The 26,318-nt window shown below is 42.3% G+C and overlaps 1 protein-coding gene across 1 annotated transcript in view; it reads left to right on the top strand.

The window, feature by feature from the left end:
• Gycalpha99B (guanylate cyclase 1 soluble subunit alpha 2) overlaps window positions 1-26,318 on the top strand; it is a 628,187-nt gene that overhangs the window by 558,299 nt on the left and 43,570 nt on the right. The window contains exon 9 of the mRNA XM_067143771.2: window positions 20,024-20,167. Within this exon, the coding sequence (XP_066999872.2) occupies window positions 20,024-20,167 (144 nt within the window). The remainder of the gene's footprint in view (window positions 1-20,023; window positions 20,168-26,318) is intronic.

The following is a 26,318-nucleotide window of genomic DNA, read 5'->3' as shown; positions in this document are numbered from 1 at the left end:
TGTTCCTTTCTGATTATTCCTATCAGATTGTCTATCGAGCCACATCCCAGCATTGTAATGCTGATGCCCTCTCACGCTTACCAGTTGGTCCTGATACTGCCTTCGATTCTCAAGAATCTGAATGTCTTCAGTTGGACATAGAACTTGAAGATACTGTATCCAGTTTTCCTATTGATGCTACCTGCATAGCTAAAGCTACGGATAAGGACAGTACACTTGCTACTGTGCGTACTTACATCCGCAACGGTTGGCCTCTTCAGAGCAATCTTCCTGCCCACCTTGCACCTTATCATCGTATACAGCATCGTCTCACGACTCGTGCTGGAGTCGTACTCCTAGAAGCAGGCACCATCTTCCGAGTGGTTCTCCCACTTAGCCTACAGAAACAAGTTCTCGAATTATTACACCAAAGCCATTGGGGTATATCCCGAACGAAGCAACTAGCACGTCAACACTGCTACTGGCCCGGTATTGATGCCGCCATCGAAAAGCTCATCCGTCATTGTGAACAATGTCAACTGAATCAGAACGCCCCGTCTTCTGATCTAGCTTCATGGCCTCCTGCTACTACTCCATGGGAACGCGTTCACATCGATTTCGCAGGTCCTTTTCTCAATTCCATGTGGTTAATAGTCATCGATTCACTATCGCACTTTCCATATGTACTGGATATGCATTCAACTACTACGACCGAAGCTACCATTCGTGCTCTACAGAAAATATTTACTACAGAAGGCTTACCTCAAGTACTCATTTCGGACAACGGACCTCAATTTACCGCTACTGCTTTTAAGAAATTTTGTACATATAATGGCATTCGTCATATCCTAGCACCGCCTTTTCACCCTCAATCTAATGGTGAAGCTGAACGCTTTGTACAAACATTTAAGAGGAGTATGAAAAAAGCAGTCTCTTCAGGCTTAACTAAAGACCAAGCATTGCTCCAACTCTTAAGCAACTACAGAACTCTGCCCGGCGCTGATAATATCACTCCTGCACAGAAGCTCCATGGACGACCTCACAAAACTTTACTTTCTCTGTTGCAGCCTCTTCCGGCCCAGTCTCAGACCTCACCAACGAAGTTCTCAGTCAACGACAAGGTCTACACCAGGACATTCAAGTCCAACCCACTCTGGATACCTGGAGTCATCTGCAGATCTTTGGGTCATCGTCTCTACGAAATACGGACTACGGAGAAACGTATCTGCCTCCATCAAGACCAGATACGTCTGCGCTACCGCCCATGTCCAGCTATTGATTCTATTGCTCAGCCAGATAAATCTATTGCTGAACGAGCTTTAGACCATTTAATAACCATGGGTTCCTTTCAGGACGAGACAGCGCCACTCCGCCCGGTCCCAGCTCCGGACAATCCAACAGAGACATCAGCAGCTCCGGCCCAGCATCGCAGCCGCCGCCAGCGCCGCCGCCGTTTCACGCCGTACCAGCGTATTTAGGAGGGGAGGGTGTTGTATGTCCGGCGCTCCCTTCTCGCTCCGCCAGCCAGCTACACGCGCGCCAGTGTGTCATTCTTCTAGCCTCGACGCGCAGCCCTCAGTGCGCATGCCTGGACCGTCGTGTGTGTACTATAAAGAGGAACTCCCAGCCTGTCCAGATGCCCACTTGCCCCGGTGTCCAGCTCCAGAATACACCCTACGTCGAGCACGGAGGCTACTCCTCTTGAAAATGTGCTTCGGCCAGGTGGACTGAATTTCTGGCAGTACGAGGTCTCACCTCTGGACACCGCTCCTCTTGCCTATTCCTCTGCTCATGTCCAGTCATACTATTACATGCCGTATATTTCCCTAATTAATGCAAGCTCCCTTGGTTTCGCTAAGTAAGAATTCCTCCAACATTGAACTTGCTTTTATGAACTCAGCAAGGAAGGACTTTCAAAGACATTTGTGTCAGTGCTTCTGATAGTTTTCGACTATCAACTTTTCATATCACAAGGACTATCTTTTCGAGATAGTAGTGGATGTAAATACTGCAAACTTGTATATAGTGTACAAAAGATAGACTCTTTCTCAAGATTCCTAATTCATTTTGCTTCAAGTTAAATTTCAATTTTATTTGTGTAAATAGTGTATTTTGCATTTGAAGCGAATAATATTGTGTTTTGTAAATCTCAACCTTGGTTACAACAATAATAATAATAATAATAATAATAATAATAATAATAATAATAATAATAATAATAATAATAATAATAATAATAATAATAATAATAATTGTTCCGAGGTATCTGTGGAACAGCAGAGGTGAAAGAAGGTGCTGGGATGAACAGGTCTCAAGCTACGGAATTAAGGTTAATTTCAAATTTAACAAGGTTATATTTTCTTTTAAAGATTAAGAAATAACAAATAGAACAGGTACTCAGTAGCCGAAACACAATTCGAAAATGTACAATTACAGTGATTACAGGATTTGGGCTCCGAGAGCCAGATACACAATTCTTGAGCTATATGCCCAACTTTACGATATACACAATTCAACAAAGGGGCAGGAGACCCCTATCATGCCCAGGAGCACTTGCTCCCAATTACACAGTAAAGCCTCCTCGAGGCGCGCAGAAAACAAAATTTTTAGAAAGAGCAACCTGCTCTTAAGTACGAGCCTATCCAAGGCCACACCAAACTCCACTTTCAAGTTGCCCTCCAAGGACATGAAAACAGGGGTAAAATACCCAACCTACTGAGGCCTATTAAGTAAGGATACAGGTTAATTACAAGGCCTCTAAAATACCAACTTGAGAGGAGGCGTTCTTGCATTCCTAATACACTTTATATAAAACCTACTTGGCACTAGGCCGTTACAGCAAGGGCTAATCCCATACTAAAGAGGTGACTTTTAGAAGGAAACAATTTACATTACGTTAAGGAAGAAACGGTTGTGAAAATAAGTTCACCTCAATGCAATATGAGTGGGAGCTCGAGAGGGATAAGCACTCTCTATCCCAATATGTAGTTTAAAAGATAGAATAGATACTAAGTGTCTTTACATTTTAGGGGAAAGTTACATGGTGGAAAGGCTTCGGACCTGCCCCGAGAGTTAAACTGCTGAGCTAGCAAGAAAAGAAGTTATTAAACGGCCATTACCTGGTGGCTGAACTGCTGCCCGAAGAAAGAGGCGCTTCTCGCCCCCTGCTACGTACTTTACATAAATATAGGTGTTACTGAAGTGGCCCGGAGACCCGAAAATCAGCAGTTTATATACTCTCGCGGAAAGTTCGAGGCGTTTCAAGAATGAGAACACCCTCCCACAAGAATTTTAGTGGCTAGGGTTAAGCAACATATCCAAGTTGAAGAAGATACACCTGATTGGTCATAAATTAATTAAAGAAATTCGGGATTGGCTAAATTCAAACCTGGCGGAAGGAAGGGGTTAATATTGCCAACATAAACATTAACAGAAAGAAATTTAACAAAGAACAAACTTATGAACACAAAATTTCTTCAAAAACATAGTTCTTTCACTTCGCACTAGGGTGCATAATTGTATTTCTTCAGTAGTGCCATCTGGAAGAGAATGTCCACACTTCTTACTACAGGCGAAACAACAATACATCGAAAACGACCCAGTTCAGAAACTTCAAAATTTACAAGTAGTGACATCTTCTGAGAAACTAGAAAATTAACACAGTAGATAAAGTACAGACTTCCTCCAGTAGAGGAGTTTCAACTGGCGCAAAGTTTGAATTAGCGGCGTGGAGGTGTACCACCCGGTACAGACCTCCCCCCCCCCCCCCCAAAAGTCCCTCCCAGGGGTAACACAGAAGAACATAAACTTTTGTTTCAAAATAAGGTCCAAGTTATGATGTTGATATAGAAGTTAATTGTAGAAGTATTTACAAACAAGTTTTCTTCAAGTGATTGGATCCAGTTTCAAAATTCTTGTAGTAATTTTTGAAGTAATGTCTTTATGTTTGTAGAAGTTAAATTCAGAAGGAAACTTTTAGTTTTTAAAGTTGAGGAAAAATTTTCTAAGTCCACCAGATATTGCAGTAAAATCCAAAAACAGGTAGTAATGTTGAACTGGAATGTCCATATAGATGAATAAGTACTTTAAACGTTGAAAATTTGACGGCCACACCGGCCGCTGCTGCTTGTGTCCAGAGGAGGCCGCTCGGACCCCTCAAGTACCCTGAGATACCGCTCGCCCGCACTATGAGAGGAGTAGTGGGGTTGAACCTCGCCGCGCCCGCGGCGAACATGCAGGTCGCGGGCCAGTTACAGGTTGTGCGCCGCACATCAGCCTTGGCCGGGAGGAGGACTCCGGCTCGCCGTACACTGGTTGGCCTCACTGGAGAAGGGCGGGCCCGTACCCTGCCTCAGTAGCGGTACGGCGCCGCGCTGCTGCGGGGGCACTGAAACATTAAAGCTCGGCGGCAGAATTTTGTTGGAGCAGAATGATTTTAGGGTACATTCATGGTGGTGGAACTGAGGGGCCAGCGGCGTGGAGATATTTATTTAATTCCCATAAGCCACAGTTTGAAGTTGAGCAGGAGACGGGAGCGTGGTAAGGACAGGATGGCAGTTTAATTAGTCGGGGAAGGTGTACAGTAAATGCTTAAAGAACCTGACTCCAAGGGCAGAAGTCCTCAAAATGTAACCAAAAAAAGAAAAATATAACCTTCCGAATTCTTTCAAAAATGTTAAAGCAAACATGAAATCAGCTACGTTAGCGCGGAAGCTACACAGGTTTCACCTGCGACAGGTGAACTCTAAATATCCTCTCGGTGGCTGGATTGCTTAATAACAATGTGACTGGCGTAAGGAAATCTAGAATTACGCACGGCCCATGAAATCTGGGGGCAAGCTTGCCCGCGGGAACAAAATTTTTGACCATCACCTAGTCGCCTACCTTCAAATGGGTGGGTCTCCGTCTACGATCATATCTTTCCCTAACCTTTTCATGAGACACTTTAAGATTGGCTTTAGCCTTCTTCCAAAGATCTTTAATGTTATCGGGATCTATTGTCTCAGGTAGAATGTCACTCAGAGACCAGAGGTTGGAGAGCGGCGTGTTGGGAACAAACCTGAACATCAACGAAGCTGGAGTAAATTTATGTGATTCATGAACAGCCGAGTTCAAAGCAAAAGCTAACCAATGCAGGGACGTGAACCACCTAGAATGATCTTCATGATGATAGGCAATAAGCGCGGACCTGAGATTACGATTAACCCGTTCAGCCAGAGATGGTTGAGGGTAATAAGCAGAAGTTGTCACATGAGAAATGGACAGGTCAAAGCAGAATTTACGAAATAGATTAGATGTGAAAGCCTTAGCATTATCAGACGCAATATATTGACACGGACCAAAAGAAGCAAAGATTGAATTTAGACAAGTAATGGTGGACTGAGCGGTAGCCAGCTTAGTCGGAAATAGCCAGGAAAATCTTGTAAAACCATCTACACATACAAAGATGAACTTGTTGGCATTTCCCTTTGACTGGGGGAAGGGTCCTACATAATCAATATACAGGCTTTCCATAGGGCGCGACGCTTGATGAGAAGACAAAAGGCCTACCTTGGTGGACATGGTTGGTTTACTAAGCAAACAAGATTTACAAGCCTTTACTAGCTCACGGATTTCACCGTCCATACCCTTCCAGATGAACTTTTCACGAATCTTTTCACGAGTTTTAAAGATGCCTAGATGCCCCCTAATGGGGTCTCATGATAGTACTTAAAGATCATAGGTACAAGAACAGCTGGGACGACAACTTTCATCGTCTTATCATGCCTCGAAGGGCAACATAGAACACCATTCCTCAAGACATAAGGGTCAACATGTTCCCCAGAAGAAAGGGTTTCCATTATCGGAGCCAGCGTCGGATCTTCACGTTGATATTTCTCAATGTCCCTAAAGAGCATGGGAGCATCTGTTAAGATTGCATTAACCTCAGATAGTATGGACTCGGGAGGTGATGAACTATCGACCGGTTCATGGGTCTCGACGTCGTTGGAAAACATACGGCTGAGTCCGTCTGCAACAACATTTTCGGTACCCCTGATATGCCTGACATCGAACTGGAAGGCAGAAATTCGGATGGTCCAACGGGCTATACGACCAGTACGACGCGGTCTACCTAAGACACAGATTAAGGCTTGATTATCCGTCTCCAGGTCGAATTTGACATGTTCCAGATAGAGACGGAACTTTTCTAAGGCAAATAAGACTGCCAAACCTTCGAGCTCATAGATGGAATACTTGGCTTCTTGAGCCGATATAGTCCTAGATGCATAGGCGATGGGTCGCCTCCCTAGTTCAGTCTCTTGAAGAAGGACTGCAGCTACCGCCGACGACGACGCGTCAGTTTGGACGATGAATTTCTTCGAGCAATCAGGCATAGCATGGACAGGGGCATTACAGAGAGCTAATTTAAGATCTTCAAAAGCGGCTTGTTGAGAAGTTCCCCACTCAAATTTGATGCCTTTCCTGCGAAGAAGGTTCAAGGGCGCCGCTCTATTAGCGAAGTTAGGGATAAACTTCCTGAATAAATTCACCATACCAATGAACCTGGCGATACCTTTGATGTCCTTGGGAGGTTTAAAATCACGGATGGCCTGTGTTCTAGAATGATCGACTGTAACACCATCAGGTGACACAATATGCCCTAGGAATGACATAGAGGGCTTACCAAAGGCAACCTTGGACAACTTCACAGTTAATCCGGCCTTACGAAGGCGGTTGAGAACTTCTCGCAGATGATCTAGGTGTTCTTCGAAAGTCTCCGAAAATACGACGACATCATCAAGATAGTGATATAAGTACTCAAATTTGATGTCGGAGAAGACCCTATCTAGCAATCTAGTGAGTACGGCTGCTCCCGTGGGGAGGCCGAAAGGCACGCGGTTGTATTCATACAAATTACAATCCGTGGCAAACGCTGTAAGATGTTTAGACTCTTCAGCTAGGGGAATTTGATTATAAGCCTGATTCAGGTCCAAGATGGTAAAGAACTTGGCCTTACGAAACCATGAAAAACAAGAATGAAGGTCAGGAAGGGGCACAGATTGTAACACCACCTTCCGATTGAGAGCCCTATAATCAATGACAGGCCTGAAGCCCCCTTGGGGTTTCCGGACTAGAAAAATAGGTGAAGAATACGCCGACTTAGAGGGCCTAATAATACCATCCTTCAACATTTGATCAATAATTTCTTTCAGAGCCTTCATTTTAGGTGGAGACAGCCTATACGGTGGAAAACGGACCGGAATCGAATCCGTGACCTCAATTTTGTATTCAATAAGGTCAGTAACACCAAGAGTATCAGAGAACACCTCTGGAAACGACTGACACAACTTACGAATACTATCAGCCTGCTCCTCAGGTAGATGTCTAAGGTCTAACAACATCACATCCTGGGTAGGCGAAATAGAGGAACATGATACAGAATTACACTTTAACAAGGGGATTTTTACAATTTGAAGCAAATTTGAATGTGCACGACTTACTCTGAAGGTCGAGCACTAGACCGGAGTGAGAAATGAAGTCAGCTCCCAATATAATGGGGCAAGACAAGTGCTTGGCCACAAACAATTTAATTTTCCATGCAAATTTAAAAATACGAATTTTGACATATAAGGAACCTAAAATTTCTAATGGAGAAGAATTAGCCGAAACATATTGAACAGACGAAGAACAATAGTCAGGAAGTTTACAAATAGATTTTAATTTCGAATACCATTGAGCCGAAATAATTGAACAAACACTGCCTGAATCTAAAAGAGCTGTTACAGGTTCATTATATAACTCAATTTTGAGAAAAGGTACGGGTGCGGGGGAGTCCGCCGCAATCCTAAGACATTCTTTGGGGCATTCAAAAGATGAATTTGAAGACTGAATTTTCCCTGAATTTTCGACCTGTTTACCGGGGGCTGAGCCTTGGGAAGCTGAATTAATCGACTCAGCCGAAGCCGCTAGTCACTTATTATTAGTGACATTGGTGGAAGTTGCAACAGAAGTTGAGCAGGAGGGGGTGCTATTTGAATTTGGGCAATTCTTGGCGATATGTGAGAAAGCCCCACATTTAAAACAGCCTTGAGATGACCCTGCCCCATTATTTGCCCTACTAGATTTGATTGATGGGCACTTGTTCCGAAGATGGTCAGGCAACCCGCAAGCATAACATTTACGAGGTGTGACTGGTCGGCGAGGTGGAGGCCGAGGATTACTAAAAGAAGGAGGGAGTTCTTTCGCGACACGCAAGGAATCGGCGTATCTAACTCCTTCCGCTGAGACGGCCAATGCTTCAAGTTCAGAGAAGGTTTGCGGGCACGCCGCGAAACACAAATATGACCTATAGGATGGTGAGATACCTTCCACAATAGCTTGTACAATCTGATCCTCAGGGAAGTGAAGAGCAAACACCCTGGTATAGAACTTAATATCTTGGATGAAATCTGCCAAGTTTTCATCCAACCGTTGTACACGATAATAGTACTTCTGAATAAGTGAGGACCTTGCCCTAGCCGGAATGAAGTTAGCTAGCAAGTGGGCGTGGAAGTCTTCAATAGATGATTGTTCGGCAATGGCTCTTACTATTTTGTCTGAGAGAACACCAATTGCATAAGGATAAATTATCTGCAAAATTTGACATGGAGAAAGAGAAAAAACAAGAGCATGGTCCTGAAACTCAACTAAAAACCTTAAGAAGGAAATTACTTCACTGGTGGTATTAACAGAAAACTTAGAGATACCTCTGAGCAACATTGCTAATGGATTAGGCAAGCTGCTGAACCCAGGTGACATAGTAGGTAAAGGTTTAAGTGGCAAAGAAGTTAATTCAGAACGTACATTATTCAACGAGGTACGGCGTTCAGACTCGTTGTCCAATGGGGCAGAGGTTGTTTGAGCTCCAACGGTTTTCCTATTGGCTTCTCCCCTAGGAGGCTCTTCCTCGCTACCTACATTCACCGTAGTGGGTTGATCAGTTTTGGGAGGAACTTCCCCAGTTAACACTTGGGTAACCTTACTGGGCAATTCAGAAGGATTTTCAAGAACCACACTAGCTTCCTACCTCTGAACGTCATTCAATTTCAGAGACAACAGATCGTTAACTCTATTAGAAAAATGAAATAACCTGGCTTGCACACGCTTAATTTGGTTGGGAGAAGGATCATTTTCTTCAAAAAAGGTAATTACAGATGCCAGATCAGTAGTATTTTCCGTGATCGTGGAGAGAGAGTCGTCGATTTCTTTCTCTCCCAAGGTGGGGATGGAAATGGGCAAATCAAGGGACTCTCTAAGCTTATTTGTGTCTACCGCAACCGTGCCTCCAGATTGCACATTTCTAATAGTTAATTCATAGATCAGCTCCTCCTTGCGCAAATAGTTCAGATGGAGAACATCGCGAGGGCCGGGTATGATGACAGAACAATTTTGAAAAAGGAAAAATCAAAAAATTCCAGCAACTGAGAAAATTGTTAGAGTTCGAAAACAAGGCAATGTTTAGCCGTCAAAGGGGCTAAATTGAGACCCATTCAACCACGCTCTGCTACCACTTGTTCCGAGGTATCTGTGGAACAGCAGAGGTGAAAGAAGGTGCTGGGATGAACAGGTCTCAAGCTACGGAATTAAAGTTAATTTCAAATTTAACAAGGTTATATTTTCTTTTAAAGATTAAGAAATAACAAATAGAACAGGTACTCAGTAGCCGAAACACAATTCGAAAATGTACAATTACAGTGATTACAGGATTTGGGCTCCGAGAGCCAGACACACAATTCTTGTGCTATAAGCCCAACTTTACGATATACACAATTCAACAAAGGGGCAGGAGACCGCTATCATGCCCAGGAGCACTTGCTCCCAATTACACAGTAAAGCCTCCTCGAGGCGCGCAGAAAACAAAATTTTTAGAAAGAGCAACCTGCTCTTAAGTACGAGCCTATCCAAGGCCACACCAAACTCCACTTTCAAGTTGTCCTCCAAGGACATGAAAACAGGGGTAAAATACCCAACCTACTGAGGCCTATTAAGTAAGGATACAGGTTAATTACATGGCCTCTAAAATACCAACTTGAGAGGAGGCGTTCTTGCACTCCGAATACACTTTATATAAAACCTACTTGGCACTAGGCCGTTACAGCAAGGGCTAATCCCATACTAAAGAGGTGACTTTTAGAAGGAAACAATTTACATTACGTTAAGGAAGAAACGGTTGTGAAAATAAGTTCACCTCAATGCAATATGAGTGGGAGCTCGAGAGGGATAAGCACTCTCTATCCCAATAAGTAGTTTAAAAGAAAGAATAGATACTAAGTGTCTTTACATTTTAGGGGAATGTTACATGGTGGAAAGGCTTCGGACCTGCCCCACCCGGTACAATAATAATAATAATAATAATAATAATAATAATAATAATAATAATAATAATAATAATAATAATAATAAAGCAGATGAATGCTTGTAAGGGGATTTGAAGTTACAGTGCATATGTTGTTGTTGATGGTGATTCGCCATTCGGATAGACACGTTAAGCCTTGAGCAGAGCACTTGGTGGCATTCGTCAGGAATAGTCTATGTGCCGACGACACCAGGTTTCATTTCTCCCTACCGCATTGCCATCATCTTACACTCAGACTCGCAGGTCACCCTAGGGTGTCAAATAGACAGACCTGCGCCAGGCAAGCCGGACATGTCCTTCGAGGCTGCTGGCACTGAAAGGCATACGCTAAATCAGGCATGTCAAAGTAACGAGTTGTCAGACGGGTTTTAGTGCATGAGAGTCAGCTGTTACAAGCGCGTAACACGGGGTGTTATCAGATACTGCAAGCCGTTAGGGATGCATATTACACGTTCATAACTACGCTACTTCTTAATATACATGCATCTATTATTTCATATAAGGACACTCATAATTAAATGAGTTCACCACGTCGTTTAGATAACATGTCATCATCATCATCATCTGTTTACCCTCCAGGTTCGGCTTTTCCCTCGGACTCAGCGAGGGATCCCACCTCTACCGCCTCAAGGGCAGTGTCCTGGAGCTTCAGACTCTTGGTCGGGGGATACAACTGGGGAGAATGACCAGTACCTCGCCCAGGCGGCCTCACCTGCTATGCTGAACAGGGGCCTTGTGGAGGGATAGGAATATTGGAAGGGAGAGACAAGGAAGAGGGAAGGAAGCGGCCGTGGCCTTAAGTTAGGTACCATCCCGGCATTCGCCTGGAGGAGAAGTGGGAAACCACGGAAAACCACTTCCAGGATGGCTGAGGTGGGAATCGAACCCACCTCTACTCAGTTGACCTCCCGAGGCTGAGTGGACCCCGTTCCAGCCCTCGTACCACTTTTCAAATTTTCGTGGCAGAGCCGGGAATCGAACCCGGACCTCCGGGGGTGGCAGCTAATCACGCTAACCACTACACCACAGAGGCGGCTAGATAACATGTACGAAACAAAATGCTCTCTAATCACCGTGCAGTAGTATAATAAACAATTATTTGAAAAGTTATAAACAATAAAGTACACATAAAAGGCATTTTCTTAGTGACTTAACTTGCTCAAGTCTCCTATGAACAACCATGATGCGAAATAACGTCTAACATTATGCCGCTACGCTTCTGTAACAAATCAACGTGTTATACAAACATAAAATAGGCTACTGTTTGTACAAGACTCGTGTTCTCTCCTGTGATGCCCTTGTGGGCACGAGAATGATATAATTCATAGTGACTCTGGACATTAAACTTCTCATGTATGATATATTTTTAACATACAGAGCACTGTCATGAAATGAACAGCCATTTTTCCTTGTACTTGGAAGATGTGTTCCATTTATAATATATGCTTCCACTTAGGGTTGCCACCTGTGCCGTATTTGAGGTGAATATTTTTTGCCCCATATGATGAACTGTTGTACCGTTAAAGCAAGCGTTTCGGCTGTGAGCTTGCATCCGGAAGATAGTGGGTTCGAATCCCACTGTCGGCAGCCCTGAAGATGGTTTTCCGTGGTTTCCCATTTTCACACCAGGCAAATGCTGGGGCTGTACCTTAATTAACACCACGGCCGCTTCCTTCCAACTCCTAGGCCTTTCCTATCCCATCGTCGCCATAAGACGTATCTGTGTCGGTGCGACGTAAAGCAACTAGCAAAAAGAAGCAAGCGTTTGTCTTTTTTTGCCTCTAAGTATTTTAAAAGTCATATTTTATTTGAGTGCAATTGAAGTTCAAAGTAACTCCATTATTTGTTCCTCTTTGAAGCATCAGAAGAAGGAAATCTTGTCATGTCTAGTCATTTGCTAGTAAAGTTGAGCATCCTGGGTTATTTACCTCGTCTTCCGCTGCGTACTTCCGTGGGTCTTCCATTCCAATTTCGAAGGTGATTGTTCATGCTGAAGATATTCTCGTAGTGAGTTCTATGGCAAGATACAGTTAGACAGTGCAATGTTGAAATGAAATAATGTGAAGTACAGGTGGAGAAAATAAGGTAGTTGTAATTATGTTTTTCTGCATGGTTTTTCATATATACATGTATATGTATTGTATGTTTTAAAAGGGTGCAAGTTAGTTTATTTTACGATTTTCAATAATTACTTTATTCTGTTAATGAAACTAATTTTAATCTAATTGAAATTGATACCAAAAGTTTGATTTTCAAGTATTTGTGAACTGTCGCTTAATTTTGTGAAAAATCCCGTATTTATTAGGTATATGTCCCTTATTTCCTATATAAAAAAGTGGCAACCCTACTTCCACTCGACGTTTTTTAACCATTACATGTAGACCATAACTGGTAACTGGAGTCTGTCGTCGGTAAGTGTACACACCCCTGAGCCTGCAACGTGGGGAAGTACAAGCCGACTGAGGGAAAGAGACTTGTACTCACTCACGTGCACAGGTATTTCTAGCACGGGCAATGGGCTTACGGCGGGCAGGGTTTGGGACCCTTGTGCTAAATTAATACATTTACTACATGGTATTCTCTGAATCAGGTCAGAATTAAGGAAAGAAGAAAGGTACGCAGAAAACTTTCGGAATAAATAGACATAAACAATCAGCAAAGTAAATTTTTTTAAGGGTCCTAATATCCACGTCATCGGCCAGAATGAGAATGAGGAGTGGCCTATATAGTCAGGAGAGGCTAAAACATTTCCTAAGATTTCATCAGTCGCTACAAAATCAAATACAGAGTCTGTCAGACCCGCACAAACGATTTAAGTTTCTAATAAAACACTTGGTAAGACAACTAATTATTAAACACGTGAAAATGTGATCTACAGTATAATATAAAGCACCTTGATACCTGTTCATGATTGCAGATAGTGATAATTATGCTTTCGCTGTTTAAGTACATAATATACTGTAATACAGGGTGGTCGGACACAAGGTGAACAGGGTATATGAGCGTTACACGGTTGATAAAGCTGATACATTTCGAAAAAATAAATCGATATCTCGCGCCGTTGTCATTTTATCAGCCGCTGAAGTTAGCCAATCAGATCACTTCGGGGACGAATTCAAATGGGCTGTACGAGACTGTGTTGCTAAATCTGCACGAGGCTTGGTTTGAGAGCACCAATCGAAGAAAAAAGTTCGCTAGTGGGAGAGACTTGAACAACGACCTCCCTGCTGATAGGCTCGGCCCATAGCAATCACGCTACGGTGGTGTTAGCTGAAACCCACGGTGTGTTAGTGTTTGATGCTCATTTCTCAGCATGATTCTCAAGCCACGTGCAGATTTAGCAACACCGCCTCGTACAGCCCGTTTGAATTCGCCCTCGAAGCGATCTCATTGGCTAACTTCAGCAGCTGATGAAAAACAGTGGCGCGAGATATCGACGTACGGTATATTTTTTCATATCAGTTGTCAGTATGACCAACGCTGTAACGCTCATATGCTCGGTTCACGTTGTTTCTGATCATAGTGTATAGAACAGGCGATAAATGAAATCAAAATGGAATTCGGAAAAGGAATGAAAGGAAATCAAAACTCTAATATTAGCCGATGATATTGTTTTCTTGTTTCTTGTTTTTTTCCTTTGCTGGCGGGACCTATACTGCTAATAATAAGAGTTGGTGTGTGACAATTCTTAGAGGGAGGTCCGTTTACTGCCTGACGAGGCGGGATAAAGGGAATGGCTATGTGGTTGCCATGGAAACGAGGGTGGGCCGACTGCGGTTGCCATTGAGATAAAACTTCGGGGCAGCTCGTCTTGCTGGGAGTTGCCAAACCTGTCACTGTCACTGGTAAGAACCTGATTGTTTGTATAAGAGTGATCGCAAATGGGACGACACCGCCTGGCCAGGTGGTCTACAACAGATCACAGTTGTCAGAATGAAGGAGGGAACAAGTGAGCCGGAAGCGAGGGGTAAGAGCATGTAGAACGGAATACTGGAATGTGGCAACATCGTGAAATGGCAAGTACAATGCTCCTCCCTCCAACCTTACCTGTCAGACACCAACTTTAGTTAAGTCTAGTATAGTGTTTACAGTGCACTGTCTTCTTGTATAGGCTAGAGCAATTTCGTTACTTTCATTGATCTGTCTCTGTCTTATCCCTGGCTTTGACAATATGAAAGTGACTGAGGTACGAGCCATGCTAGTAATGCCATTCCTTACGCAGCCAGTTCCTGTTATGAATCGTGTGAAAATATCGCTCGTAGTGTCGATTGGTGCATGCTTTTCAGGGGGCTTGTCGAACTGATATGTAGTAGCAACTCCTGCCTCGGTGAGGAAATCAACGGGAAACTACCTCACTCCTCATTTCCCCTAGTATACCTCTTCAGTAATGCGTAGGCCATCTATGACAGCTGATGGCGGAGCTGTTGAGGATCCAACCAGCCTTAGGCTGAGGACTGAATATACACATTGTTGTTTTATCTGAGTCTGCAGAAGATTTGGAGAAATTGCTAAATGTTATTGGCACTGTCTTGGAGAAGCAATACAAGATGAAAATAAATCCAAGGATAATATTAGACTAGAAACTAGACTAGAGTCTTACAAGTAGTAGATGAATATAGTTACTTGGGTAACCAATCGAAGAAAAAGTTTGCCAGGCGGGAGAGATTTGAACACGAACCTCTAACAGCTCCATAGTAAGTAACGCGGCCTAAAACCTACGATGTGTGTGTGTTTTATATTTATTTCTTGGTATCAGTAATGGTACGCGATCGGTCATGTACGGAAATATTCATTATTCAACCTTGTGGTGTGCGTACAGTGGACTTCATGCACTTTATAACGCAGCCTTCTTTGATTGGTGCTCTAAAGCCGGTTGCAAGCCAGGTCCAGGTTAAGCAACACCGCCTCGCATAGCCCATTTCAATTCACCCGCGAAGTAATCTGATTGGCTAAATTCAGCAGCTGATAAAATTAAAACGGCGCGAGGTATCATTTTTTTTTTCCAGACTATTTATCAGCATAAATAAAATCTCGAACGCTCATAGACCCTGTTCACGTTGTTCCGGACAACCCTCTATAAACGCAGAAATTAATATTCAACATCGAAGAGAGCACTTACTAGTTAAAAATGCTTCCATTTGATAATATGTCGGGCTGAGTAGCTCATATCAGTGTTACCAGATCTCCCGAAATTTCTGGAGAGTTTCCGATTTTTTTGCAACACACCAGGAAACCCGAAGAAACAAAAAATAATTAATAATGATTAATGGTACATAATATATTTGTGCCCATGAACCCTTTCCTCCTCTCACTGCGTGATGTTTTATCGATAACATCACTCGTTAGGTATTCCCAGCATTCATTTTCGGATAGAATTACGTAATCTCTCCCCTATTATCGAATACAAAACTCACGCTTGACTCCATCATTCGAAGGGAAATCACCGACCCGCATATAGAATACAAAATCTGCATCCTCCACAACTTCAAAATTGGCATACAATTTCAACGCCTGATGAATAACTGCAGCTACAGGAAGATTGGGGCGAAAGAGAAAGAAAAGAAGAAGGGAGTGGTCAGAGAGTGCGGGTGAGCGAAATTGTATATTTTTCTCATAATAACTTCAAATGACTTTTTCGTTCTTTAATTTAGTTACATGATAACATTTCGGGGGCTGCCTGGCCGAGGCGGTGAAGGCGTGCTCGGTTCGCCTGGAAGGACGTGGGTTCGAATCCCCGTCAGGAAGTCGTAAAATTTAAGAAACGAGATTTCCACTTCCGGAGGTGCATATGGCCCTGAGGTTCACTCAGCCTACACCAAAAATGAGTACCAGGTTAATTCCTGGGGGCAAAGGCGGCTGGGCGTAGAGCTAACCACTCTACCCCATCACGTACCGAGGTTAACAATGGTGGAAGCCTTTACCCTCCACTCCTCCAAGGGCCTTCATGGTCTATACTGAGGTGACTTTGCTTTGCTTTGCTATAACATTTCAGTGCTCGAGAAACTACCGAAATTTTCATTAAAACTCCCGAAATGTTTACGTACAATATACCGATTTTTTATTTGTAGACCTGGCAACACTGGCACAGATATTAATATAATGGTCCTCCGAGCAGAAGTTGGTGCTATTTGAAGGTGCTCAAATAAGACAACGTCGAGTACGTAGATATACTAACACGTAGAAATATGCGTGCAAGACAAGGATACGGCACATCTGGGTCCGGAAGAGTCGTAACAATATTATTATTATTATTATTATTATTATTATTATTATTATTATTATTATTATTATTATTATTATTATTATTATTATTATTATTATTATTATTATTACTTCATAATATAAAACTTCAGAGTATTTCAGTTAACTTCACAACTGACCAGATTCAACTCGTGCCAACAGGAAGAGGCTTAAAGTCGAATAGAACAGTACCCAACCTCTACATGGACACAGACCTCCTTGGCAACGGCTGAGATCCCGAAAGAGCTTCTTGAAAAGGTCGGAGCTGTGGAAGAATAGGACCCCTTACTTTCGTGGATTGCTGCCATTAGCTGAGCAGTTACCAGCTAGACATAATGAACGCTGGCTGCTGTGGAATTCCCTGAACAGGCTGCGAACAGGAGTGGGAAGACGCGAGGATAACATGAAAAAATGGGGGTTCAGCACAAGTGACACAAGATGTGAATGTGGACAAGAACAAACCACGAGCCACATGCTTCAGTGCCCTCTGTGCACAGAAGATGATCTCCTACAAGCCACTCCGAGTGCATTGGACATGTGTAGTATGATCTCACATGTTATGTTTCGTGTACTTCACACTGACTTGTACATTAATTGTGAATTTGTACATTTTTGACACAAGTATAATATTAATAACAGTAATGAATTAATGAATGAATACAGTGATTGCAGACTACAGAGTCAGCTTACATCCTTTCCAGCTCACATCGATCATGTATGGTTACCTCAACGAACACATAGTTTGTTTATCCAAGCTTTCGACATAATACATATTTAACATCTGGAATAAGATAAAGAGTCACAGCTTGTGCTCAATGCGTCTACAACCGAGCTGTCAGGCACCAGAATACTTTATGAATCTCATATGTATGTCGTATACCGTGTTGTATCTTCCGGTGAAAAAATGAAAAATGAAATGAAATGAAATGAAATGGCGTATGGCTTTTAGTGCAGGGAGTGTCCGAGGACAAGTTCACCCGTAGGTGACCTGCGCGTAGTGATGAGGATGAAATGATGATGCGGACGAAACATACACTCAGCCCCCGTGTCAGCGAAATTAACCAATTATGTTTAAAATTCCCGACCCCGCCGGGAATCGAACCCGGGGCTCCTGTGACCAAAGGCCAGCACGCTAACCATTTAGCCATGGAGCCGGACGTATGTTCCGGTAAGTGGAGTGTATAGGCATGTACGTCAAAAGGCTTACACACTGTTGAATACAACTCACTGATGAAGTTCGAAAGTGATGGCTACTGTTGAACAGTGTCCATTCACGCAGAAGCTTCAGTGACCGTAGTCTAAAAGTGCTTGACAAGGGATCTGTTAGACTGTCCAGTAATCACGCACATATACGGGTATTTCTATGACGAGAGCATTCCGAAATGTACAACAGGGCCCATCAGCGCACAAAATTTGTGTACATAATAATAATAATAATAAATAATAATAATAATAATAATAACATACAACGATGACTAGTTAGAAGCATACTTGGCCCAAGGACATCAGAAGAAGAATACATCAGGCTATGATTTAGCAAAGAAATTTACGTTACCGAGCTCGATAGCTGCAGTCGCTTAATTGCGGCCAGTATCCAGTATTCGGGAGATAGTAGGTTCGAACCCCACTATCGGCAGCCCTGAAAATGGTTTTCCGTGGTTTCCCATTTTCACACCAGGCAAATGCTGGGGCTGTACCTTAATTAAGGCCACGGCCGATTCCTTCCCACTCCTAGCCCTATCCTGTCCCATCGTCGCCATAAGACCTATCTGAGTCGGTGCGACATAAAGCAAATAGCAAAAAAAAAAAAAAAAAAAAGAAATTTACGAACATGTGGAGAATACAGCACACACCATGCACAAAAGAAGATTGTTGTTTATCTGACATTTGAACAGAATGAATAACGATAGACTGGTTTACACAGACATTACATGCATGACCTCAAAGAAACGAACAATATCACTAAGGATACACATAACAGGACGCAATTTAGGGACAAAATTCTAAAAGTGATCTTCGGGGATGAACAAGAAGAGAACAAAATAGAAAGCAGCCACGTAACGTCTAATAACTCCGAAAAGAGAGATCGGAACGGATGAAACAAATGTGGGTGGAGAGGAAGAAAAGTTGAAGTGTTGATTAAATGTGCTCTCTCATAGTTCTATTCGATTACATAAATAAATAAATAAATAAATAAATAAATAAATAAATAAATAAATAAATAAATCGTGGTGCCTCCGAAGAGGCCTGGTGCATGTCTTTAGTTTGACGCCGTACGGGCGACCTGCCCGTCTATGAGGGTGTTGTGTTGGTTTGTAGCCCAGTACTTAAAAGCTTTAAGTCTCAGGAATTTCCTCGCCTTGCGAGTGTCTATCAGGTTCCGTCGGTTACGGATTGACTCACTTTCTTTTACATTCAGTGCTGTAATACTGATTGAAATCTGTTCAGAAAACGTCCTTGCTGAATTTAGAAAAGTATTATTTGATAACAGTAAAATCTTACAAGAGTGGGTATCTTTTCCTTTTCGTGTAGCTATTTCTAGCCGAGTGCAGCCCTTGTAAGGCAGACCCTCCGATGAGGGTGGGCGACATCTGCCATGCGTAGGTAACTACGTGTTATTGTGGTGGAGGATAGCGTTATGTGTGGTGTGTGAGTTGCAGGGATGTTGGGGACAGCAAAAACACCCAACCCCCGGGCCATTGGAATTAACCAATGAAGGTTAAAATCCCCAACCCGACCTGGAATCGAACCCGAGACCCTCTGAACCGAAGGCCAGTACGCTGACCATTCAGCCAACGAGTCGGGCAGTGGGGGTCTTGAACTTGTACTTACCATTTAGAACAAAAGAGACTTACGACCTTCAAATTCGTATCTGATTATCGTCGCTGCCGGGACAAAACCTCCTATGTGAAATATTTTAGCTTAGAACTTTGGCCGGTAAGTTTCTGTCATCTAAGGTGCAATATTGTGTGAATACTATCAAGGCATTCTCGCCCTTCATAAAGTGTGTGCTGCGGGTCAGTATATCTCCAAAAATATGATCACACAGGAGGTTTTGCCCCAGCAATGACGATATATAGTTGGGATATCTGCCAAGCGAGATGGTCATGCGATTAGGGGCGCTGTGACCTTGCATTCGGGTGATAGTGGGTTCGAACACCACTGTCGGCCACCCTGAAGATGGTTTTCCGTTGTTTCTCATTATTTACACCTAGAAAATGCTGGGGCTGTACCTTAATTAATGCCACGGCCGCATGCTTCGCACTCCTAGCCCTTTCCTATCCCACCGTCGCTATGAGACCTGCGTAGGTACGACGTAAAGCAACTTATAAAAAGAAAGGAAACATTTAAAATGGGATATCTGGAGGTAACTGTATCAATTATTTAAGAGCATTGTTACTAAACAAGTTGAATGTATTTTTCCCGCAGGTGGAGACCGTTGGAGACGCCTACTGCGTAGCAGGTGGACTACACAAGCGCAGCACTACACATGCTGAGCAAATTGCGTGGATGGCTCTAAAGATGATAGAAACTTGCACGCAGCACAAAACTCATGATGGCCAGCCTATCCAGGTAAGGAGGATTTGTCACAACTAAAGAAAGTACAATTATTGTAGAGATTACAGTTCGAATTGCCTTCAACAAGTCGTGTCTGGAGATATATCTCAAACGGTTTTAATGCCTTGAAAAATTATTTTACAAAAGAAAATATTTATAAAATCCTCCTATCAATACAAGTCAAGTCATCTGTTAGATGAAGCAAAGTCTATACATGTTTCAGCCTAATCTCAAGGCCATCTTCAGTAGTAAAACAATGATTACATAATGATTACTATTGCATAGTGTTTTTATTTAACAGTCAGAAAGATCTATTAGACGAGTGGACTTTGTACCTCAATGTGTTTTTAACTCACTAATCATGATCACTGTCGCTTCACATCGTTACGATTTTTAATTTGTTTGTATATTATGTAATCATTGTTTTACTACTGAAGATGGCCTTGAGATTAGGCTGCAACATGTATAGACTTTGCTTCATCTAACAGATGACTTGACTCGTATTGATAGGAGGATTTTATAAATATTTTCTTTTGTAAAGTGATAACCGTCAATACGGAATGAGATTCATAACTTGCAATTGAAAAATTATGTTACCTAATTCTTTTGTTATCTGTGATCTACCTCTATCTCATTCTTGGCCTTGACAATACAAAGGTAGCTGAGGAATGAGCTATGTTTGAAGCGTCATTCTTTACGTGGCCAATCCCGGTGATAGGTGGGTGAAAGGGTCACGTTAGGGTTCACTCGTGTGTGCGATTCCCCGGTCTTGGCAGGATGATTTCGAAGGCCTAGCTTTTATATCACGTATCTCACAATGCTCTTCCTATCCATTATTTTCCTTATGATTAGTCTCACCTCCCATCCACGTATTGATATGCAGTCTATCAGAATCCCTTTCGTTGTGTACGTTTGCATGACGTATTGACGCACTCCGACAGGATAAGGTATTTAAGATTCACCTTCCTGTACACATAAGCATAGGAAAATTAACGTAACGAACGTTGTTCTGTGGACTGCATATCCATACCGTCGTTGCCGGGACAAAACCTCCTATGTGATAATACTTTTGGAGATATACTGACCCGCAGCACACACATTATAAAGAGTGAGAATTCCTTGACAATATTCATACAATATTGCACCTTAGGTGACAGAACCTTACCGGCCAAAGTTCTAAGCTAAAATATTTCACATAGGAGGTTTTGTCCCGGCAGCGACGATATGTGACTGCAAGGCGTGACCACTCTTAAGTAAAATAATGGATAGGAAGTGTATCGTCACATACATATTATTAGAACTGGGCAATCGATATGTTATAGCAACATCTGGCTGGATTAGGAATGTAACAGGAAAGTATGTAGTTCGTTATTACCAAAGTGCGCTTCTTCAGTGACGCGTAGGATGCCTGAGGAGGTGATGGTGAAGATGATGCGATTCAGCCAGCCTTTTGGCTGAAAACTTGAGACTGTAAAAGACAATACTTTGTATCAATCTTAAATAATCTGTACACATTATTTCATTTGACTATTAAGTTTATTGGTTTTGTATTTACACTACCCTTGAGGTGGTAGAGGTGGGACTCCTCGCTGAGTCTGAGGTAAAAACCAACGCTGGAAAGGAAAATAAAATAAAGTAAATAACTATTGTCAGGTGGAGCAAAATCCTTATTATATAACTAGGTAATATTCAACCTACACTTCCCATATTCCTATGTTTCCTATCAGACAAAGCACACTTAACAAATGTTTAATTGGTTAAAATTTTAAGTGTCCATCATGGTTTAATGACAATTATTTATTTCACGTCACAGCGACACAGATAGATCTTATGCTGACGACGGGATAGGAAAGGCCTATGTGGCAGAAAACCTCAGAAAACCATCTTCAGGGCTGCCGACATTGGGGTTCGAAAGCAATGTCTCACAAATTCGCGCCCCTCACCGCACGACCAACTCGCCCGGTTCATCATTATTTGTGTTTGTTGTTGTGGTTGGTTCTCATTCCTGAAGGTGGAGATCGATCATTTCGGGGCCAACACTAAGATCTGCTTTAAGACGTCAATCAATCACTACGGTACTGACCTGCATTTAGGGCAGTCGCCCAGGTGGCAGATTCCCTACCTGTTGTTTTCTGAGCCTTTTATTAAACGACTGCAAAGAAATTGGAAATTTCTTGAAAATCTCACTTAATAAGTTATTCCAATAACTAACTCCCCTTCCTATTAGTTGGGGTCCTACCTGCCTTCTCGTTTACAACCTTACTACAAGCCCTAAATACCCTCATAACCATGTGCAGAGATATGTACCCTTTATTTTCAATCATATTTATGTGACGTCAGTCTGTAGAGAAAACGTTCGCGAGAAGGCGAGGATAGTTTCACGTGTTCCCACCATTAGGCCAAGACTGGGATTTCGTCTTGATCTTCTGGTAGTATAGGATGGTACTTTGATACACTTTACGATTTTATACATCTACTGTATGTCAGCAGGCTGGCCACTGTCGCTTTCAAAGTGGAATTGCTTCATAGGAATATTAAAATCCTCAACCTATTGACAATGATTCGACCAGGCCAGGAATGGAATGAATGAAGCCCCCATCTAGGTGCGAGGATAGGAGTTGTACTGGTCGCCGAAGCCTGTCGCACTCCTCTGGGGGAATGATTAGTGACTGACAGATGAAATATAGTGGAGAGTGTTTCTGGAATGAAAGATGATAGGGGAAAACCGGAGTACCCGGAGAAAAACCTGTCCCGCCTCAGCTTTGTCCAGCACAAATCTCAAACGGATTGACCGGCATTCGAACCACGGAATCTAGTGATGACAGCCGTCACGCTGCTATTTAAGCTACAGAGGATCTACTTGAAGCGGAATTGCCTAGTGAAAAATTTTGTTTATGTGATGTATGTCAGTCCAGCTACTGCCATTTGTTGCCAAGTCGTGTACTGCTTCATAGACTTTGAAGCCTTTCCCTTCAGTACTTTGGTTATTGTCGACCAAATCTCCCGTCTCCCGTAGAACTTCTTCCTGCTGGCAATATTCCAAGACGTGCGCAAGAGTTTTCGTCTCCCTGCATCGATCACTTTGACAACATCCTGAATTTTAAGTAATTGGGCAAGATATTACCGTGCTGACTTTAACGGCACCAGAAAATATCAGCTGAGTGGACAAGTTTTTACTGCTTGTTGATTTTCTTCTTTTTATTGATGCGGAACTTTAGCATCTGTCTCTCGGCAGAGGCCAGAGTGAAATGTAGCTTCTTCCAAAAAATCTCAGTCTGATTCATGTCTGTTACAACACGGAAACTACGAGGTATTGATTGTTCTGAGTAATGATATTTGAAGAACGACTTGCGAGTTTGGTTGGTTTGAAGGGTGTCGCTCATAGGGTCTATTTATAGGACCAAAAGGAAAGCAATGACAAATTAACAAATTATCCTCTCTACATATCTAGCCTCGCACGCCTCGCTGCACCGTAGTGCCAGCACCAGATACCCAAAAACTTCAAAACATTTCAAGGTGCTGAGTGAAAATCCAACCAGTTATTTTGTTAAAAGCAAGTTAATATAATGTATGATATCATAACAGCACATAATTTTGGGAAGCTTTCTCGTCTAGAAGGTATAAATTACTTTGATTACAGTAGTTTATTCTTTCCTTGAAACATTTCTGTTTCGGCTCTCGTTTATCAGATTGTTTTCCTTTCCTGGAAATATCTCATTTTGATACGTAGCTAGAAAATCTGAAATAAGACAATGCCCATGTTTGTGTTCATTTTTGATACGCAGAAGTATTTGACTTCAAGCGTGGGCTAAATAAAGTTTCTCATGATCTGTTGGCGAAAGTAAATGTTTGGTATTCAACGAGCCAGAGGATCATGGTTGTTATGTGGGTTCATCGTACTTTTCTAGACAATTATATCTTCAAATAAACAGCCTGTAAGTCGAATTATTTTGGTAATTTTTGAGTCCGCTCCAAGATTTCACAGCGAGGTGTCTCTCTCAGCTCGAGATCATTGGTACGTGTAGAGATCGTAACATGTTATTCCTGTTATCTGAGCTGCTCAGTCAATAACTCCTTCAGTAAAAAATAAATTTAAAAAATGAATTTCTTTGAATGGTTCACTGCTAATTCTTCATAACATTTTAACGCTTCCATAGCACGGATTTTTATTGACATATCTATTACACTTTGAATTGCTCTACCATTAAAGAATGTTTTGCGTTTTACGGACGAAAGCAACGGGAGACTACTTCACTCCTCATTTCCCTAGTACGCCTCTTTTGTGATGCCTAGGCCATCTATGATAGCCGGTGTCGGAGCTGTTGAGGATTCAGCCAGCCTTAGGGCTGAAGACTGAACATACGTTTTACGTTTTGGGCGATGAAGACCTATCGTTGGATTTGGATTCTTTAAACAAGGAATGTGTTTCTAGACCTCGCAATACAAATTTTGTTTTCACGGTAACTTTCTTTAAGCATATTTGGGTCAGTGCCCTTAATTTTAATATAGAAGTCACTTTTGCAGAGGATGAACTTATTTATAAAAGGCGCGTGTTCAGCATTACCAACAGTCGTATAGAGCATGTGTGTACTCTAACGTGGCCTAAGTTACCATAAATCACAATTATATATTCAGGGAGTGAATAATAAGCCTATTTGTACATTACACGACCCGTGTATTAATGTGCGCATTTTAAACTCTGCTAGGGAAATTGTATATAAAAAACAAGAAATAATAAAAAATGCACACTGTCCTGCTTTCAACTCCTCGTTCACAGTTGGAACCTTCTTCCTGAGAAGGTCAGAGGGATATCAGTGGTAAACAATTTCAAACGGGCTTGTACAAAATACCTCTACGAAAAGCGTTCTCAGAAAGGCAACAGGTAATTTCTTCTCCTTCTTCCACTATGACTAATCCTCTACTCCAAAAATGTTGAATTCAGTCCCTACTTTACGTCGTTCAGAACGATTTACTGACATATTATGGATGCGTTTTCTTTTTCTGGAAACTACTATTACTACTACTCCTACTACTACTACTACTACTAATAATAATAATAATAACCCTATTTTATCGTCATCTCCTCCACCTAGCTTAATATGAGCGATAGTTGACTTAATATAATTTTTTCTACCGTATAAATTACTATTAATTACTAAATATGTGTAAACGCTGATTACGTGTTAGACAGGCAAAATTGTCTCTATCTAAGTACGTAGCATTACGTCGTTGCCGCGACAAAACTCCTATGTGATAATATTTTTGGAGATATACTGACCCGCAGCACATTCATTATGAAGAGCGAGAATGCCTTGGCAACATTCTCACAATATTGCACCTTAGATGACAGAAACTTACCGGCCAAAGTTCTAAGCTAAAGTATTTCACATGGGAGGTTTTGTCCCGGCAACGACGATTAATCAAAACCGGGGGAGTTGACCGTGCGGTAAGGGACGAGCTGCTTGTGAGCTTTCATGCGGGAGAGAGTGGGTTTGAACCCCACTGTCGATTTGCCATAGTTACAAAAATTAATTTCAAGCAGGCTGGATAGGATTAACGATAACTAAAGTGTGCAGAATTCGTGGATGGACTTGGGGGATCACGTATAAACTGCTTAAAAGAGCATGGCCAGATTACGGACATTATTTGTTGATAGGGGTGGTGAAGCTACTTACAAGGGAACATTGGCAATGGGTAAGTCACCGATCGCGATGAAACTTGGAAATAAAATTGAGGTACACGTAAAAATGATGTCGGCATCAATTTTGGGTGCCAACATTCATTAGGGCGTTAACTACGGGGCCTAAAATTTGCGACTTTTCAAATTCCGCGCGATCAGCCAAGAATACCTGCTGGCAAATGCTACGCTGGCACACTGCGTATCTGGAGACACGCCTCTGCACCTCCTCCCCTCCCCGCTCCAATTGGTTCGCCGCGGCACGTTCCCCTTCTACCCGCGCTTGCCGGCTGCTTAGCTGTTCAAAGGGACCGACTGCTTCTTTTCATACTGTAATTATTGGAATCCTTTAAATTACGTTCCGTTTCACACATAATGATAATAAATAACCTACATTAATATAAACATATTTTATTCAAATATTATAGGTTCATTCCTGCTAATTCCGGTGAGTTGTCACATTCGTGGGTACAACTCCCAGTTAAGTAC

Source organism: Anabrus simplex, chromosome 3 (assembly GCF_040414725.1).
Source record: "Anabrus simplex isolate iqAnaSimp1 chromosome 3, ASM4041472v1, whole genome shotgun sequence".
In the NCBI taxonomy this organism is placed as follows: domain Eukaryota; kingdom Metazoa; phylum Arthropoda; class Insecta; order Orthoptera; family Tettigoniidae; genus Anabrus; species Anabrus simplex.
This window is presented reverse-complemented; position numbering and strand designations above follow the sequence as displayed.